At 42.6% G+C, this 18,363-nt stretch overlaps 3 protein-coding genes across 3 annotated transcripts; 2 read left to right on the forward strand and 1 right to left on the reverse strand.

Annotated features, from left to right (window-relative positions):
- The first annotated feature begins 903 nt into the window (after positions 1-903).
- Positions 904-4,983, forward strand: LOC139568571 (actin, alpha skeletal muscle 2-like). The gene is made up of 7 exons (XM_071390490.1): positions 904-1,138; positions 2,663-2,802; positions 3,114-3,438; positions 3,556-3,717; positions 3,849-4,040; positions 4,141-4,322; positions 4,447-4,983. The coding sequence occupies exons 2-7, from the start codon at positions 2,674-2,676 to the stop codon at positions 4,588-4,590; spliced, it is 1,134 nt and encodes a 377-aa protein (XP_071246591.1). The 5' UTR covers positions 904-1,138; positions 2,663-2,673; the 3' UTR covers positions 4,591-4,983.
- A 936-nt stretch (positions 4,984-5,919) lies between these two features.
- Positions 5,920-9,969, forward strand: LOC139568572 (centriole, cilia and spindle-associated protein-like). The gene is made up of 4 exons (XM_071390492.1): positions 5,920-6,116; positions 6,850-7,256; positions 8,027-8,388; positions 8,842-9,969. Exons 2-4 carry the CDS (start codon positions 6,893-6,895, stop codon positions 9,019-9,021), a joined length of 906 nt encoding a protein of 301 aa, XP_071246593.1. The 5' UTR covers positions 5,920-6,116; positions 6,850-6,892; the 3' UTR covers positions 9,022-9,969.
- A 5,874-nt stretch (positions 9,970-15,843) lies between these two features.
- On the reverse strand, positions 15,844-18,363 carry LOC139568573 (rho-related GTP-binding protein RhoU-like). The gene is made up of 3 exons (XM_071390493.1): positions 17,999-18,363; positions 17,617-17,675; positions 15,844-16,836 (listed from the first exon to the last, which is right to left on the reverse strand). Exons 1-3 carry the CDS (start codon positions 18,249-18,251, stop codon positions 16,339-16,341), a joined length of 810 nt encoding a protein of 269 aa, XP_071246594.1. The 5' UTR covers positions 18,252-18,363; the 3' UTR covers positions 15,844-16,338.

An 18,363-nucleotide genomic window follows, 5' to 3' on the forward strand; every position in this document is an offset into this window, starting at 1 on the left:
TGGACAAACATGTTTATTAAGACCCTTTTTTTAAACGCTGGGCTACAAAAAAGGAATTGTCCATGCCTTGGTGGCTGGCTGCAGCTGTTCGACTGCATGGCTAGGGTCCTATCTGCTTTCACCTACCCCCTGTTCAGAGAAACCAGACCATGGCCACTGTAGTAAATGCGGAAGTTACAAGTGACCAGCTACCACAAGAAACGCCCCCATCTCAAACTTGACACAACTTCCCCCCTCTCTACTTGCCGTTGTTAATGCTGGAGAATAACGTCAATGTTAATTCAGTTCATGAAGTTTGAGATTTTAATGGCAGAATGTGTTTCAAACTTTTAGTATAACAAAATATTACTGGACTAACAGCTACACATACATCTTTGAAAGACCATTTGAGAGACAACACCCCCCCCAAAAAAATGCTATACTTAACATGTTCTTATCAATTACAATAACATGCATCTGACAAAGAATCGGGTAAAATACACCGAGATATTCCCTATTTAATAACTTGTAGTGTTCCATTAAACAACCCTTTATAAAATCGCGCCTGCTCTAGCTGTAAAGGAATCAACATAAACCAATAAAATAACATGAATAGAATATGGGCTACCTTGACGAGGTGCGCTCAGGAAAGCAAGTCATTTGCAAAGAGATTAAAGAAAAAAATAAAGCCACAGTCAATATACTTGCATCATTGAATGATTTGGCACTACATGCTGTCATAGAACGAGGAATATGGACGTGTGTAGTCCTGCGTCAAAGCGCGCCTGTGTTCAAAATGCCATGCAGGAGTCCGACGGATTACACCCCTTGGCTCTCCATACACGGGCCGAGCGCTACAGTTTGGATTCGGGACTACCTCTCCATATATGGACCGTCCTGCGCATTACGAAGTGCGACCCTGAGCTCTTCAGCGCTCGTCTACGGGAGTGTCCGGTGCGCACCCGTCCCAAGAACCAAATATGGATGAATGGGTCGGGAGAATTCCTGTGGAATAGATGGGCATTCCTAATGGTTGTCAGGAGACGAAAAAAGGTGGATGGCGTCGGGTATATAAGGTTGACGGCGGTTGCTGTCAGTCCTTAGCTGGAACCAGCAGTTGTAAAGTTCTGTAACTGAGCTTCTTCTAAAAGAAAACCAGGTAAGAGAACGGGCCCGTGGAATATTAGACCACGCTGCTGCACGAGGAGGTCAATACGAGGAGTGGATTTTTTTCTCTCTCTGGGACATTACATCATGGAATCTGGATAAGGAATTAAACAAATCAAAGATAATCTACACAGTATTGTGACAGTCAGTGAAACTTGGCAGCCAATCATCGGCTCAGTTTAACTTTTAGCCTACTTTCGTAAACTAAACAGATTTCACCTGGCTGTGATTATTATAATAATAGAAGAGATTGGATTAAAATGAATTTGATTTGATACATTAGTCTAACTGCATAATGTAGGCTAATGCGTGCATGTAAAAAAGTATGTTGATTTAATTGATAAATGATAATTGGTCTTTGAGATAAAATTATTTCAAATGACATTTTGGTAGTTCATTTGATATATTAAGATAATGTCAGACAAAATATTGAATAGGTCTACTGGATATTGGAAAACCTGTTATGTCAGCAGGTGAGATCAAGAAGAGAAAGAGATCCACAACTTTGTATTGAATCAAAAGTTCCTGGAACGACTGCATTACATGCTTATAGGCTACCCTATATGATAGGTTACCCGATGTGTGTATTGATTGTTGATCTATTTAACCAGATGATCGACAGGTTTATAGTGCGTTACCTGAAATCCTTATTAATAGAAAACGTATACGTAATGTAAAATTACTCCATGGAACAATTTTTGACATTTTTGTGGTCATTGTGTAATGTGAAGTCTAACGTTATCATGATCACTTTGGTAAAATTACCGAGACCACCGTGTCAGACTACCGTGTCATATTTAAGCAATAAGACCTGAGGTGGTGTGGTATATGGCCAATATACCACGGCTAAGGGCTGTTCTTATGCAATATGCAACGTGGAGTGCCTGGACAGTATAAAGCTTAAATATAGCATTTTTGGGGAATACAATATTTTGGGGGAATACAATAATAATTTAGTTGAAAAAATGGATCATTGATGGAGTACTATAGTGCATCTAATGCAGGGGTGTCAAACTCATTCCATGGAGGGCCTAGTGTCTGCAGGTTTTTGTTTTTTTCTCCTTTTAATTAAGACCTAGACAACCAGGTGAGGGGAGTTCTTTACTAATTAATGACCTTGATTCATCAATCAAGTACAAGGAAGGATTGAAAACCAGCAGACACTCGGCCCTCCGTAGAATGAGTTTGGCACCTGTAATCTAAGGGTTAAGAACATACATTGTGGACCCCACTTTGGAACCACTGGTGTAGGCAACCTAATATGTCTGATGGCATTCTTGGTCAACTCTCAGTGTAATGTGATTCATTCTGTGTGAAAATTTGTTACGAGTGGATAATCTTCAGTCTGCATACATGATGCATCAGCAACACATCCGAAAGTATCGTTTTTACGCACAGAATGTCGTTTTTACGCACAGAATGTAGGTGCGTAATGTCAGTGAGAGATCTTGCAGTAAGGAGGCTACTTACAGTATACTGTATGATAAACGTGTGTTCCTTTTGCACCTTGTCTCAGAACCCACCAAGATGTGTGACGACGACGAGACTACCGCTCTTGTGTGCGACAATGGCTCCGGCCTGGTCAAGGCTGGCTTCGCCGGTGACGACGCCCCCAGGGCTGTCTTCCCCTCCATTGTCGGTCGCCCTCGTCACCAGGTACGTAAAAACACCACTCCTAGGTATGGATAGTTATGTGAATGAAGGCACCATACCTTGTCTCATGATATAGCCTATTATGATATCCAAAGTACAAAGATATGCATAAAAAGCACATTGGCAAATATATACGAATTCAAGTAAAAATGCATTTAGGTATAGTTTACTAGTGCTAACGTGTAATGTGTTAGGTGCGACGTGCCGTTTTAGTGTCCAAGGTGTAGTGTACCGTTAGATGATAATGTGTAGTTGTTAGGCGTGTGCGCCATGTCCTTGTCGGTGTCTCAATGGGCTTGTTCTGTCTCTTCCAGGGTGTGATGGTGGGTATGGGTCAGAAGGACTCCTACGTAGGAGATGAAGCTCAGAGCAAGAGGGGTATCCTGACCCTGAAGTACCCCATCGAGCACGGTATCATCACTAACTGGGACGACATGGAGAAGATCTGGCACCACACCTTCTACAACGAGCTGCGCGTTGCCCCCGAGGAGCACCCCACCCTGCTCACTGAGGCCCCCCTGAACCCCAAGGCCAACAGAGAGAAGATGACACAGATCATGTTCGAGACCTTCAACGTTCCCGCCATGTATGTGGCCATCCAGGCTGTCCTGTCCCTGTACGCTTCCGGTCGTACCACCGGTAAGAACTTGCCCCATGCACGCCTTTTCCCCGCACACAACCCGCTATTTGTTTTTCAAGTTGTTGGTGTTTGGGTTGATGTCTGCTTTACTGAATTGTGGTGTTTTCTGTGTTTAGGTATTGTGCTGGACTCCGGTGATGGTGTGACCCACAACGTCCCCATCTATGAGGGTTACGCTCTCCCCCACGCCATCATGCGTCTGGATCTGGCTGGTCGCGATCTGACTGACTACCTCATGAAGATCCTGACCGAGCGTGGCTACTCTTTCGTCACAACCGGTGAGCATGAACTTTGTGTTTTTGCACAGATATGCTTGTTTGGTCAATTTCGAGTATTAGAACGTTTTACGCACAAAAGCGCAACACGCACGGGGATACTTTTACGCATTAACGGAAATGTCTCATTTCAGCCGAGCGTGAGATCGTGCGTGACATTAAGGAGAAGCTGTGCTATGTCGCCCTGGACTTCGAGAATGAAATGGCCACCGCCGCCTCCTCCTCCTCCCTGGAGAAGAGCTACGAGCTTCCCGACGGTCAGGTCATCACCATCGGTAACGAGCGTTTCCGTTGCCCAGAGACCCTCTTCCAGCCTTCCTTCATTGGTGCGTATTTACCGTTATAGGCCTATGAAATACTCCAACATAAAATCTTCGGCCTAAAGAGTGGTTGAATATTAATATTGATCATTGTATACCTGCACAGGTATGGAGTCCGCTGGTATTCATGAGACTGCCTACAACAGCATCATGAAGTGCGACATTGACATCCGTAAGGACCTGTACGCCAACAATGTGCTTTCCGGCGGTACCACCATGTACCCTGGTATTGCTGACCGTATGCAGAAGGAGATCACTGCCCTGGCCCCCAGCACCATGAAGATCAAGGTAATTACAAATAAACAATACTTTTACGCACAGTAAAATAGTTAAAAGAGATGCCATTGGTCTGCATAATTGTTTCATTGTCATTGTACCCAGTATCTAATACTGCTTTTCTCACTTGGCATAGATCATTGCCCCACCTGAGCGTAAATACTCCGTCTGGATCGGTGGCTCCATCCTGGCTTCCCTGTCCACTTTCCAGGCAATGTGGATCACCAAGCAGGAATACGACGAGGCAGGCCCCAGCATTGTCCACCGCAAGTGCTTCTAAATGCATTGTCAACATCTCGCTCAGGATCCAAGCAACAACGGCACACCGCCTTGCGATCAAGGGACAACTTTATACAACTGTTACATTGTAACAGCGAAAGCTCAGCAAAACGGAGAGAATGACGTCAACATCACGACGTGTGAGGAAAAATACCAACATGTGAATGTAAAATGTACATAAATGTTATTTATTGATCGTCCATCATTTGGTATTTTTTGGTGAGCACAGTCTGTTTTGGGGACAGCAAGAGGGACAGAGGGTGACCACAACGTTGTTTTCTCTGGTTACCCGATATTGGCTCAGAAGTACGTGCCATCTGTACTCGAGACAAACATTATCAACTACTAACCATCAAGAGATCCACATAGGAAATAAAAACCATCTATTTTCAAACGTGTTTCTGTTATTTTGTTATTTTGAGGTGCATTACAACACAATCAACACTTAAAATAGGCATTGGTGTGCGTTTTATGATGCACAACTATTAAAAACCCATTAGGGTAAAGATTAATTCATTTTTGGCACATAGCAACATAAATAGCCTAAACATTATGAGACACTTTCAATTTGGATGCCTTTCAATGTTTTGAAGAACAAGGGCCAATATGACTACCTGGAACTGGAAGGACAAACAATGAGCTCAAGTAGGCCAACAAGTGTTTAAGGAAATTGTTCTAAACGTCTCTGACAAGACAAACAATGTCCTGGATTTATTTTACTTGGCAAGTCAGTTAAGAACACATTCTTATTTTCAATGACGGCCTAAGAACAGTGGGTTAACTGCCTTGTTCAGAGGCAGAGCGACATATTATTACCTTGTCATCTACCTGCCGCCCCATGGATATAAGGCTATAAATCATTGAGCCAGACCTCCTTTGTAATATTAATTATATTTTACAATAATATTATCAATGTGCCTAAAATACGAATTGTTCTCTCTAACTATTTAACAAACATTTGCATGTCATTTATTGAACTGAGAGGGATTGATTTTATTTTCTGTGTTAGATTCATACTAAACAATGACATAGCATTCTTTCACCAAGGAGGTAGTCACAGCAAACCCTTGCTCACAGCAGATCTTCTTTGTCACCGAATTTGGCCATTCGACTGCAATACCAATGTTGATATTGATTTTAAATCACATGAGCAGGCTAATCATTTGATATTTCACAACTGAAAAAATACCTATGAGGCTGAAACCCCCCCACAGAATTTGCATTATCCATCTATACTTGTTTAAAAAAAAAAAAAAAGATTACACACCTGTTGAAGCAATTACACGCCTTAGAATAAAATACATCCTAGGAAGAGACGCGCGCCAGTACCATGCTGTCTGGGCATGCGCATTGCACAAGCTATAGCTTTTAATGGAGAAACATCTTTAATTCCAGGGTTGAGAGGGCAATATTCTGACGACGATTCAATGCCGAAATATGCGCGACAACAGGCAATTATAATGGAGGAATACTTGAAGTGAAAATTATGATGTTCTGTAATTCTCCATAATGAAGTCCGGGTGAGGGGTAAGCTTATACGCACTGATAATAACCTGTTCTGGTCGTGTTTACAACCACTATAGTGCGCAGGTAGAAAGAAGCCAACGTCGACGCCACCAGCTGTGCATGTTTTCGTCACCCTATTGCCTTTAAGTATTTACATGTAATAAATTACTTTTGGTATGTGGGCTAACAATAAAACTTCTGTAGCGATAGACCCGTGCACAGTGTTTTGATAAAGACGGCCGTTTTGGCGTCAGCAATGTCTGCCTCAATCAAATAGCAGGCTCGGCTGCGCCATATTTGGGCAACAGAAAAAGCAGATAAACCACAAAACGGATTTTTGTCGGGGAAACAATTTAGGCCGTGGCTGGTTTATGAATTGAAATGCCTACACTATCCCCATCTATTATGTTACAGTATTCTAAGCCTAAATAATATTGTAATAACGATGCTATTGCTATATATAGACTGTATATTTATAGCGTCAGATGGGCATTATGGGGCACAGCCTATAAGATAGTCATCAGATGGCATGGGTTACTGTATTCGAGGGAGGGAAACGCTGACAGGTAATTCTAGAAGGCCCAGGTGCACTGAATTGCTCTGGGTTGCTACAGGCTTTAGATCTGTGGTGGGACTGTCACCAGCAGCCTACAATGACACATTCTACACCTCTTATAGAAACATAGGCCTAGTTACTGTTGCATTGTAGGGGTATGTATGTAATAACACTTCTCTTTTCTCCTCTCCTCCATAGTTTGCGAGCTAATCAAAATTGGACCTAAGCAATAACAGGAATCATGGTGACTAAGAAAATCCGTACGGAGTACATGAAGAAATTCAAAGAGCCGAAATGGGAGACGTTTTCCAAGTGCTACGAGGACTCGGTGAAGTACAGGTTGACCAGGCGGGTAATGGAGCACGCTCACAAACCTCTGTGGTTCTGGGAGGGGTGGGATACCTCGACCGGGTCAGACTCCAGCGCCAGTGGGCGGTCCACCCCCAAGGTGAGGAATAAAGTCGCGCCTTTAGACATCAAACTTCAGACAGCACCAGTGAAGTCAGAATCAAGGGAGAGCCCGGAACCGAAGCCTCCTTCTGTGAATGGGGAACCAGAATTGGAGGCCAAGGAGTTTACATTCTCGGATGCACTACCACCCACAGGTATCTATCTTCTACTATTGCAAATAGTTTTATACACCTGCATGTTGATCCTATTGTAATAAGGCCTGCAGTAGACTATGCTTTTGAGCTACAAACATACATAAAAAAAAGGTCTTAACTTGTTAGGTCTATATACTGAGTGTACAGAACATTAGGAACACCTGCTCTTTCCATCACAAAGATGGATCATCACCAGATGAATCCAGGTGAACGCTATGATCCCTTATTGATGTCACTTGTTAAATCCACTTCAATCAGTGTAGATGAAGACAGGTTAAAGAAGGATTTTAAGTCTTGAGACAATTGAGATGTGGATTGTGTATGTGTGCCATTCAGAGAGTGAATGGGCAAGACAAAATATTTAAGTGCCTTTGAATGGGCCAGCATCCCTGTGAACGCTTTCGACACCTTGTAAAGTCCATGCCCCAATGATTTGAAACTGTTCTGATGGCAAAAGGGGGCGCAACTCAATATTAGGAAGGTGTTCCTAATGTTTGGTATAGTGTATAATTCAGAAGGCACTCGCACATCTGAGCTATCTTTTTTTGCAGGTGCATGGTAACAGTTGAATAAAATGAGAAAAAGAAGAAACCTGCACACTGCTCTCGATAGTATCACTGCTCTTTAATAAGCTTTACGTATCAGCCTCACGGCCTTCGTCAGAGCTTTTGACAAAAGAGCAGTGATACTATCAAGAACAGTATGCGGGTTTCTTCTTTTTTCTCAGTATAGTGTATAATAAAACTACATCACTTTCTGCTCATTCAAAGAGTCTGTAATAGAGAACGGGGGCCTAAACGATCCAGATGAGGGGACAGTTAACGGGTCAGTAGTACAAAATGGTCCAGTGGCTGAAACGCCAACAGATGAGGGACCAGCAGACAAGGTGTCATCAGACGAGGAACCGGTGAAGACTGAGCCTAAGCGTCGCCACCGCCATCGTGTCCCTCGCTCAGAACTATGTCAAAGGGACTATTCCTGTGACGACATCAAGCCTGTGCCCGTCAGGAAGCCCTCCAGAGCAAAGAGCCAGCCCCCAGCCATCACCACAGAGAAGGAGAACAGACAACCTTCGTCCCGGCTCGACTGGGCAGAGAGACACGCGTCATCTGCTAGGAGGTCTACAAATCAGGTAAGTGTGTGTGTGACTGTGTGTGTGTGTGTGTGAGAGGCTGGGCATATGTGAGGTTAGTAAAATGCTTTGATATTCATTACATTTTATGTTATTTCAGTACCAGGCTTGCATTTGGTTTCTTAGGCCAGGGTATAATGATCAAAAATGGCTAACATTATAGGAATACTGGATGAAAGCTGTGTAGCTTATGTAATGCAGGCTTACTGTGCGTCAAACATCTATTCTGCAAATAAGATCGAGTTATTTCAGGGAAAATAAATAGGGGGGCATTTTGAGTCTTTTGGCACATCTTCATGGAAAGGATACCAGAGAAGCGTAGCTCATCATCCAACACTCCCCCCAGAAACGATCAATAATAGAAGAGTGGTATGTATTTCGAAAGTGAGCGCCGAGCACCTATACTATCTCATTTCCCTAACCTCCCGGGCACCGCTCTCTCTCTCTCCACAGAGTCGCACATCTGACGCATCCGTCCAGACCAGACGGGAGTCGGATAAACGCTGTTGGGACGTGGACCGCAGGAGGGCACGGTCCGCCGACCTGGAGAAGATACGGCGGTCAGAGTTGGCCGTGGTGGATGACCGTTGGATGACCGAGTACATGCGCTGCTTCTCTGCCCGGTTGAGGTAGAGCACAAGGATCATGGGTATTCCTCCGCCACCGTCGACCATTCTATTTTTAACACCATGTTTCTTTATTGAGGATTGGTTAACAGAACCAAATAATTGGATTGGTTTAGACACCAATTAGGGCCCTGAGGTTTTCCTGGCCACGTAACCTGACAAGGAAGAACTCAGGGCCCTAATCATAAGGTATGGTTGATTTGTTAAGTTGATCGCTGAGTTGGCGATATGCCACTTTTCTTCCACAAGGGATGACACAATCACAGTAGAATATTGCAAGATATGTAGTTATGCTTCTAGAAATTTGACTGGTTTGTTATGCTGCTGACTACAGAGTATGATTTGTACTGTATTATTAGACATTCCAAGCATGATGATGGTCTTTACACTTCGCTTTAGTTTGGTGGTATTTTTGACATTCTGTGTTGCTTATGTCATTTCAGGCTATATCACAAAGGCAGCTGCATAAAATCCAGAAGTTAGATCAGGGGTATTCAACCGGGAGTACTTCAGGGGGTCCGCAATAATATATATACAAAAGGTTACAGTAGAAAAGAGGAGAATATTTTTCTTTTTAACTTTATTTCTCTATTCCTAATATTGAACTAGTTACACTCATTAGAGCTAATTACACTCATTGGAGCTAATTACACTCATTGGAGCTAATTACAGTCACTGGAGTATCTGACATACTGTAGGCTTTGAAAAAGCACCCGCTGGTAAGCTTTCTTGTCTTGGACACTCGTTTTTGTGAACACATGGCCCCAAAACAAGTTAAGAAGTTAAGAAGAAGTTACCTTTCTAGCTAATAGGCTATGTTAGAGTTTACACTTCCTCTTCCAATTATAATGGGGGAGGTCAAAATAATGAAAAACTATCTACCAAATCTATTCATTTAAAAATGTTGATTAATTCTCCTTGCCATTCGCCTGATGATAAGACAAGACATGCGGGGGGGGGGGGGGGGGGGGGGGGAGAGAGAGCAAGCATATGATGGTATGATGGGGGTCCCTGGGGAAGAATTTTTTTATTTTATTTAACTAGGCAAGTGAGTTAAGAACAAATTGTTATTTACAATGATGGTCTACCCCAGACGACGCTGGGCCAATTGTGCGCTGCCCTATGGGACTCACAGACACGGCCAGATGTGATACAGCCTGGATTTGAACCAGGGACTGTAGTGACACCTCTTGCACTGAGATACAGTGCCTTAGACTGCTGCGCCACTCGGGCGCAAGGTTGAAGACCCCTGAGCTAGATGAAAGGACCAAACAGTTATTGTTTTAGATATTACAGTATTTTCGAACTACTAAAAGCCATAGCCAAGGGGTTGTGGCATAGAGCTGCAGAGAAATAAACTGTTAGCGGGCTAATATCCTGCATTAGCTTTATTGTATTTTGTTGCAAATTTCAATCTAAATCTAGAATGCATTCCAGAGGATTGTTTTATTAATATTTACATTAAAGCTCTTATCAACAGTACCATGGAAATTGTTGTAAAGTTGGAGAAAGATAGTGTTAGACATTGTATGACATAGTTATTGCGCTCACACCTGTATGTTTCTTGTTCTTTACATCTTGGCTCACCTCGTACGAACCATCCTGATCTCGCGAGCTCACATTCTGTTTCGCTACAAGGATACAGAATGTGAGCTTGCGAGATCAGGATGGTTCGTACGAGGCCACATCTTGGCAGCTTCGCCCACTAATTTAGGGTTGTCTTATATTTTACAATCACAAATACTCACCGCCTCACGTATTGTAGTAGACAGGCTGAAATTGCAATGTAACGTGGTAAAGAAATGCCCTTATGTGCTACATTACCAAATACGCTTTTTCGAGTATGTCACTCACCATCACCATTGTCTTTGAAAGGTTTTCGTAGATTGACTTATTTGATGGTTATTCATACTGAATTGTGATGTCAGTACCAAGTTCTGTATCTGTAATTTAAATGGAGGGCTATTTTGACAGAAATGAAGTGTTGTATTTGAAATCTTGGTTCTTGTGGGTTGTGAATAATGCTCAGTTTACATACTTTTCCTATTTTTTTTTACCATGCTTATTCATAGTGCTATTCACTCAGAATGTTTTTACTCATAATGTATACTTTTACATTTCACTTTCACCAAATCTTAGTTTAGTAATGGTTCCTTGAGAGAACGTTGGAATGACGTTTCCAGAACGTCTCACCGGGAACCTTGTAGGACACCAGCAGTTTTTTGGAGTGTTGAAATGGGTGTGGCTTTAATTGACTTATGCGTGTACAATCTGATGAGACTTCCCTTGTGTCTGCCAGAGGGGAGTCTTTAGTGTGTCTGATTGGTTGTGGTTGTATGGGCAGAGAGAGAGCTCACTGTTAAGAAGATTAGACTGGCATTATCTTACGGTCATCTTTATTCAGAGTGCTCAAAGTTCCATTGGTGGTCATGTGACACTTTCCTCCTATGCCATCATGGATTGGCAAAACAACTGAGTCATTCTTTACTTGAACATTGCATTATTTATAAGAAGTTATCGGATTTAATGTCAGGTTATGACCAAGTCATGAAAACTGAAGAGCTGGCTGCCTATATCACGGACAGGTTTGACTAGTGTTTGTGTATTCATTGCCCTCTAAAACATTCCTTTATGAATATGTTCATTCCAAGAACCATCTCTCAGGAAGGAATAAGAGACACTAATGATTTGTCTATAGGCTTACTGTAACTACAATGTGAGGAAGTGTGATGTACTGTTTCAGGGGTTTGGAACACACTGATTCAAAACTAAATTGATTGTTTTATATAGGACATTAATTGTTTGAGCTCTCTGAACAAAGCTTTGAGTTATTTTTATGTGTGGATTTGATTTGCATAAGATATTATTTGACCAAAAGTGATATGTATCATGCAATAGTATATATAACCATGTTTGTGTTTTATTTCAACAGATGTTTACATTTTTGATCACTGTATTTGTATTTGAAAACATGCACAACGATATATATTTTCATCCACTTTGAAACATTGCTGTGAATTAAAATCATATTTGAATATTTGAGGAGTTGTTTGCTTTTGTTTATGTTTAAATGGGCATTTGAATAAACAATTACACTGTGATGTATTTTTGCATGACCCCTATGACCCATAATGAGTCCATTTGATCAATGAATACCAGTGATATTAAACATTTACATTTACATTTAAGTCATTTAGCTGACGCTCTTATCCAGAGCGACTTACAAATTGGAAAGTTCATACATATTCATCCTGGTCCCCCCGTGGGGAATGAACCCACAACCCTGGCGTTGCAAGCGCCATGCTCTACCAACTGAGCCACACGGGACCACAACCAAACATGATTGGTTTTAATTAGATTTCAATCCTAATTTAGAATATTTCAACCTACAGCCCTTTCTACACTGCTGCTCTGAGGTCTATCTGATGTCACCGTCCAGCATTGGCACCAGGGTTAAGAGTAGAGTACAGTAATCTATGGATCGTATCCTGCTACTATGGATAATCTATGGATATTATCCTGCTACTATGGATAATCTATGGATATTATCCTGCTACTATGGATAATCTATGGATATTATCCTGCTACTATGGATAATCTATGGATAGTATCCTGCTACTATGGATAATCTATGAATAATATCTTGCTACTATGGATAATCTATGGATATTATCCTGTTACTATGGATAATCTATGGATATTATCCTGTTACTATGGATAATCTATGGATATCCTGCTACTATGGATAATCTATGGATATCCTGCTACTATGGATAATCTTTGGATATCCTGCTACTATGGATAATCTATGGATATCCTGCTACTATGGATAATCTTTGGATATCCTGCTACTATGGATAATCTATGGATAGTATCCTGCTACTATGGATAATCTATGGATAGTATCCTGCTACTATGGATAATCTATGGATAGTCCCACCAACCTCCATTAATGTGAGAAATATATAAGTACTTGTTTTAGTCAAAACAAGCACTCCAATTTACTACCATATTGATTCGTTAGTGAGGTATTGTGACACTGAGACACTCCATTATGTCACTTCTCTTTTAGTTAAATGACTTCTTGTTCGGTAAGGTCATCTGCGCTCTATGGTAATGGAAAGGTTCAGTGAAACGTTAGAATCACATACCAGATCATTTTCTCCCTCTGGAATACTTCTGACGTTATCGTCCTCTATGATCCATGTGTCCCAGTGTAGGATACGGAGTACTGTATGATCCCAGTGAGGTGACCACCACAGCGCTTACAAGGCTTTGGTATTAAGTCCTCAGCCTGACACAATGACAGACTAGACAGGACATTTCAGATGTTATGTATGATGAGTGAATTCCGGTACCTAATACATCATTAGGTTCAGACAAAGGGCCTCTTAAAATGCAGATCTCCTGACAAAGGGTTTAGCACTGGCTATAAATACCCACCTGTCACATACCCACCTCCGGCAGCTGATGGAGAGAGACAGAGTGTGTGTGCTCGCACATGGGTGTTTAAAAGAGACAAACAAATTGAATTTGTGGGTTTTGGGAGAGCGCGATGGTTCTCTTTTGATTATTTAAAAGAGACAGAAACACTTCCTTAAATCTTTATGAGTGTGGCTATCTTTTTCGGTGTGTGCGTGTGAGTGTCTGAAGTCAATAAAATAGATTCCCTGTTAACACAGTAATACACGAACTACAAAGTAAAACTGACAGTGACAAGCAACTGCATACAACAGTGAGTCCTTCAATCAGAGCCAAAGTCTATTCAAGCACATTCTGCTTGAGAATTACACCCTCCAGACATCTTCCCACTCTATTTAAAGCCACCTGGCATTTCAAAACGCAATAGGGCCAAAATAGGTGCCTTCAGGAACACCAAGAGCTGCCTGGGACTGAAGGGGGGGGGACTTTGGGAGTTAAATATAGCCGCCCACATGTTCCTTTGCCAGCAGGGAAGGACCCCTCCCTAATTGACAGTGTCTGAAAAACGTGTTTTGCAAAAAGTGGTGGGCTCTGGGATAAGGTGTGGGGGAGTGGGAGTGGTGCAGCAGTATGAAATAGCTTGAATGGTCGAAGCTGGGTCAAATATAGGGAGAATTGCTGTGTCGACAACAGTGAGTTGTGTCTGACCATAAATGCAGGGGTTGCTCTGAGAGGAGCTGCTGAGCCACAGGAGGGCAGAACAGAGCCAGAGCTGTGGTCTTTGACTTAGGTCTTTAATACTAGTCAGAGCTAATATGCCAAGTTGAAGAGCACAGCTAAGAGGGGGGACGGAAATAGCCCCCTTCGCCAGAGCAGTCAGGTCCTCTAAAAACAGCCTGTTGCTTCTAGGCAGAGGCACTCAATAGTACATCTAGAATACTCTAAAGTCTGCTGTTTGGAGCCACTATGTATTTGTGCTACATATTTGTGCAATAGGTTTGTCGACCTACAGTATAGTGCAATAAATATCTATATTATACGGATTAGGCAACTGAATGATGCATTGATGTCTTGAAATTCCGATAGTATGAAGATCTGAGACACTGTGTAATGTCTTCTCTAAACTCAGACCTGTAAACAGAATAAAGAGATCTCTGCCACTAATAAGATATGTGAGGTGATAGAGATGCACTTGACCTTAGTCAATTTGAGGCTTTGTGGAGCATAAACTGCAGCTCAGCCTTTGTAATGCTTTAGGGACCTCTAGTGGCAGCGAATGTCGGTCACGACAATAGAAGATGGCAGGGTTTTCTCTCCACAAACTCCCTCAAAATTGAATAGTGTTTATATTATGGACATATACGATTTTCTTATCAAGTAGAAGTCAAAGAATATTTGATATTTTTGGAACAGAGTACACGTTGGAACAGACAACTAATGGATGAGTGAATATGAATTTGAAGCTGCCAGCTGTCCCTGCCAAATGCCTCACAAGTCAGCCACACCAGCATGTCAACTTTCTCAAGCTGTTCAATTCTTGGTGACAGGATTAAGTGAGTTCACGCACCTGTCCTCTCCTCCCCCAGTAAGTCAATAGGGACAGCACAACAATAAAACGTCAAGAGCACTACAGAATATGGGAGGCATTAATTATGAAATATATTGCAAATAAACATTTAATTTATAACAAAAAAATAAGATAGCAATCACTAGGGCCAGACAAAATCAGTGTTCTTATCATTAACTTTATATCAGTAATCAGTAAAAGCTTTCATGTTTTCTATCAATATCATACTTTATTTTAAATCCTTTAAATTCTTTATGTGCTTCAGAAATATCTCCACTTGCAGATAGTATTTGCCAATTAACAATAATAAATAACTTCTCTCGCTTCTTTGAAATGCATCTCTAGTGATATGAACCTCGTCCCCCAGTGATCTCTGTTCTCTTTATGGTAAAGCTCCAGCAGCAGGGGGACAGGGTCTGAGTCTTGCTTCGTCTTCCTAGGCAGACAGTCTTGGTTGACATCAGAGCAGGACTAAGGTGTGATGGATTCAGGCGACTGGGTCAGCCACCATATGCCCAGCTAATCCAATCCAGGTGGTCCTGTCTCGTCCTATTAGAAAGCTGTGTACGGCCTCCACCGGAGAACCACTACGATTCATCACTACAACAGACCTGACCAGGGATCAGGGGGGAAAGTCATACCAACTGATCTGCAGATTAGAGTCAGATTAGAGTCAATCTGACTGGGAAACTACAGTATCATTTAGCTGTGTTTGGTTGGGATGTCCAGCAATGTCAACAGCTGATATAATAACAGTGCTTTGGACTACTTGAACTTGAAAGAGCAGTCATTGTACATGATCTGATTTAGGTTAGTAAATAACATTGAGAGACATTGTCAAAATGGCAGACACAAAGTAAGTTTATGGTTTGGCGTTAGAGTTTATACTGGCTGGTTTCTCGTAATCCTCCACAACATTCTCCAATGGTGACCTTTGACCCTTAATGGGGGTTACACAAAAAAAACACAGAGATCATTGTGAAGTCAGTCATTTCATTAGTAGTCTCCCCAGCTATCCAATCACTTAATTCAGACTTGTTGTGCCCTCGTCAAGGCCTTGGAACACAAAACCTTGTCCTACCCGTAGTTCACATAAGGTATCACTGACGCTGAAACTCATTCATTATCTTGCCAGCAATGATAATTCTTTCTAGTGCTTCTCCTTTTTAGATATTAAATAATTCCATAAGTCTTTGGATAATACATTTACATTTTTTCCAATATATTATTGATCCAGGTCTGTTTTCCTGAGTGCTATTATATACGGAGTGAAAAAAACTAAAGACTAAACACAAGCTTAGAAAAATGTCAAATCCTAAACAGCTGTTTGGGGGTTCAGTCAAACTCTCCTCCCACACACTCTCCTGCCACAACAACACAGCTCAGCTTCTTCCACCAAGTCTCAGAGAGACTCTTGATCTTATCCGGGGTCTTCTTCCTCAGGCTCCGCCTCTGCTGGAGCTGCTGAACGTTCTCCGCCGGCTGGATGCTGGCCAAGATGGCCTGGTCAAACACCTCCTTCAGGTTCTTCTGGGTCAGACCCGAGCACTCTACGAAGGACACGGCACCGATATCCTGCGCCAGCTGCTGGGCCTCCTCGGTGCCCACGGGCCGCTCCTGATTCCTGGCCAGCTGGACCAGCACCTGGACGTCTTCCCTCAGGTCCAGCTGGGTCCCCACCAGGACCATGGGCGCCCCGGGGCAGTGACGGCGGATCTCGGGCGCCCAGCGGTCGGTGGCGTTGCGGAAGGAGGAGGGGCGCACCACGCTGTAGCAGAGCAGGAAGACGTCGGCATTGTGGTAGCATAGAGGGAGGATCCGGTCCAGCTCGTCCTATAGGAGACAGGAAGGGAAAAGTTTTAAGTTGAGGAAGTGGAAGGGTCAGAGATACCCAATCCCAAATTGATTCTTAGCCCTGACCTTATGGTATACCATGTAGATCTGATTTTGAAAAGACTACTGGATGGTTAGCAATATGGTCCACTAATACGCTCATTTCTCTCACTGAGTTCAGGGCATATTGATTATTACACCTATCCAGTCCTTTCAGATCTACAAAGGTGCCTATTAAGAAGTAGGGGAAGAGTTGGACTTGGAATTGGGCATGAGTCAGGAAGAGAAAGGTCTATGAGAGTCGTCCAAAAGGGGGCGATAAAGCACAGAGAGCCAGAGAGAACGTAAGAAGGTATAGATTCTGGGGGCACGGACAGGAACCTCCTACAGGGGGCGATATAAGTCTGAGGATCAAGGGGGAGGCAACGACTATGAGAGATATTCTGCCAGGGGGTGATAACTACTGACACAGGATCAGAGAGGGGAGGGAGTGCAGGGGAATCCCTATAGGGGGCAACCAAGACACGAGGTAGAATATGGAGGCAACCTATGTTGGGATAAGTGAAGCTGTGGAATCTAAACAAACTACTGACCACTGATAGAGAATGGCTTACATTAATAGTGTCCTCCTCCATCCCCCATTTCTCTCATTTTGAGCAGAGCATGTGAAGAAAGCATAATGTGTTAGCTCTACCACTACAATAGAATATCCTTGTTAATGTGTCTATAGGTTAATAACACTCGTTTAGTTTTGGATTCAAAAACAAAACTTTGACTCACCTGGCCAGCCATATCACAGAGTTGCAGTCTCACAGGTTTTCCGTCCACCACAACCATAGCTGAGAAGAAGAAGAGTGTACACAGATTTGTTATTGATGGTGACAGCGTTAAGACACCTGTTCAATGCCTACCTGTCATAGCACTATGCATCAGTGACGTTTACTTTGCACCATCAAACGATATCAAATAGTAACCTATTATTGATTCAGAGAGATCTAAAATAATACACACACACACACACAAAAGCCACAAACAAAAACAAGAAAACATATATAAACTGCAACATTTGGACAAATCAATTCATGAGTAAAACCTGTGACAAAAGCGGCCAAATTAACAATAAATCCCGTTTTCGGGTTTTCTGATTTCTCTCACAAATTACCTGCAAAGTTATCGAAAGCTGTTGCAATGTATTCTGTCGGATAACCATTTGTGGTGTAGCTGACGATAAGACTTGTCTTCCCCACAGCTCCATCTCCGACGAGGACGCAGTTCACCTTGCGCTCGGGTACTGAGCCCGACCGCCGGCGCTTTGAAAGATTAAAGTCTCTGTTCTTGCCCCGCGGTGGCGGTACGGGTGGAGCCGGATCCGAGATCCGACGGGGTTTCTGCACTCCTATATCTTGTGGAAGCATTGTGCCGTTGAATAACTGGCCTAATTCACGAGGAATAACGCTTCAATAAAGCCAGAGCCGTCTGGATCTCTGCACCTTGAAATCGCATGTTGGTTCACTTCCCAAAGTGTAT

The sequence above is a fragment of the Salvelinus alpinus genome, chromosome 2, assembly GCF_045679555.1.
Source record: "Salvelinus alpinus chromosome 2, SLU_Salpinus.1, whole genome shotgun sequence".
NCBI classification, from domain to species: domain Eukaryota; kingdom Metazoa; phylum Chordata; class Actinopteri; order Salmoniformes; family Salmonidae; genus Salvelinus; species Salvelinus alpinus.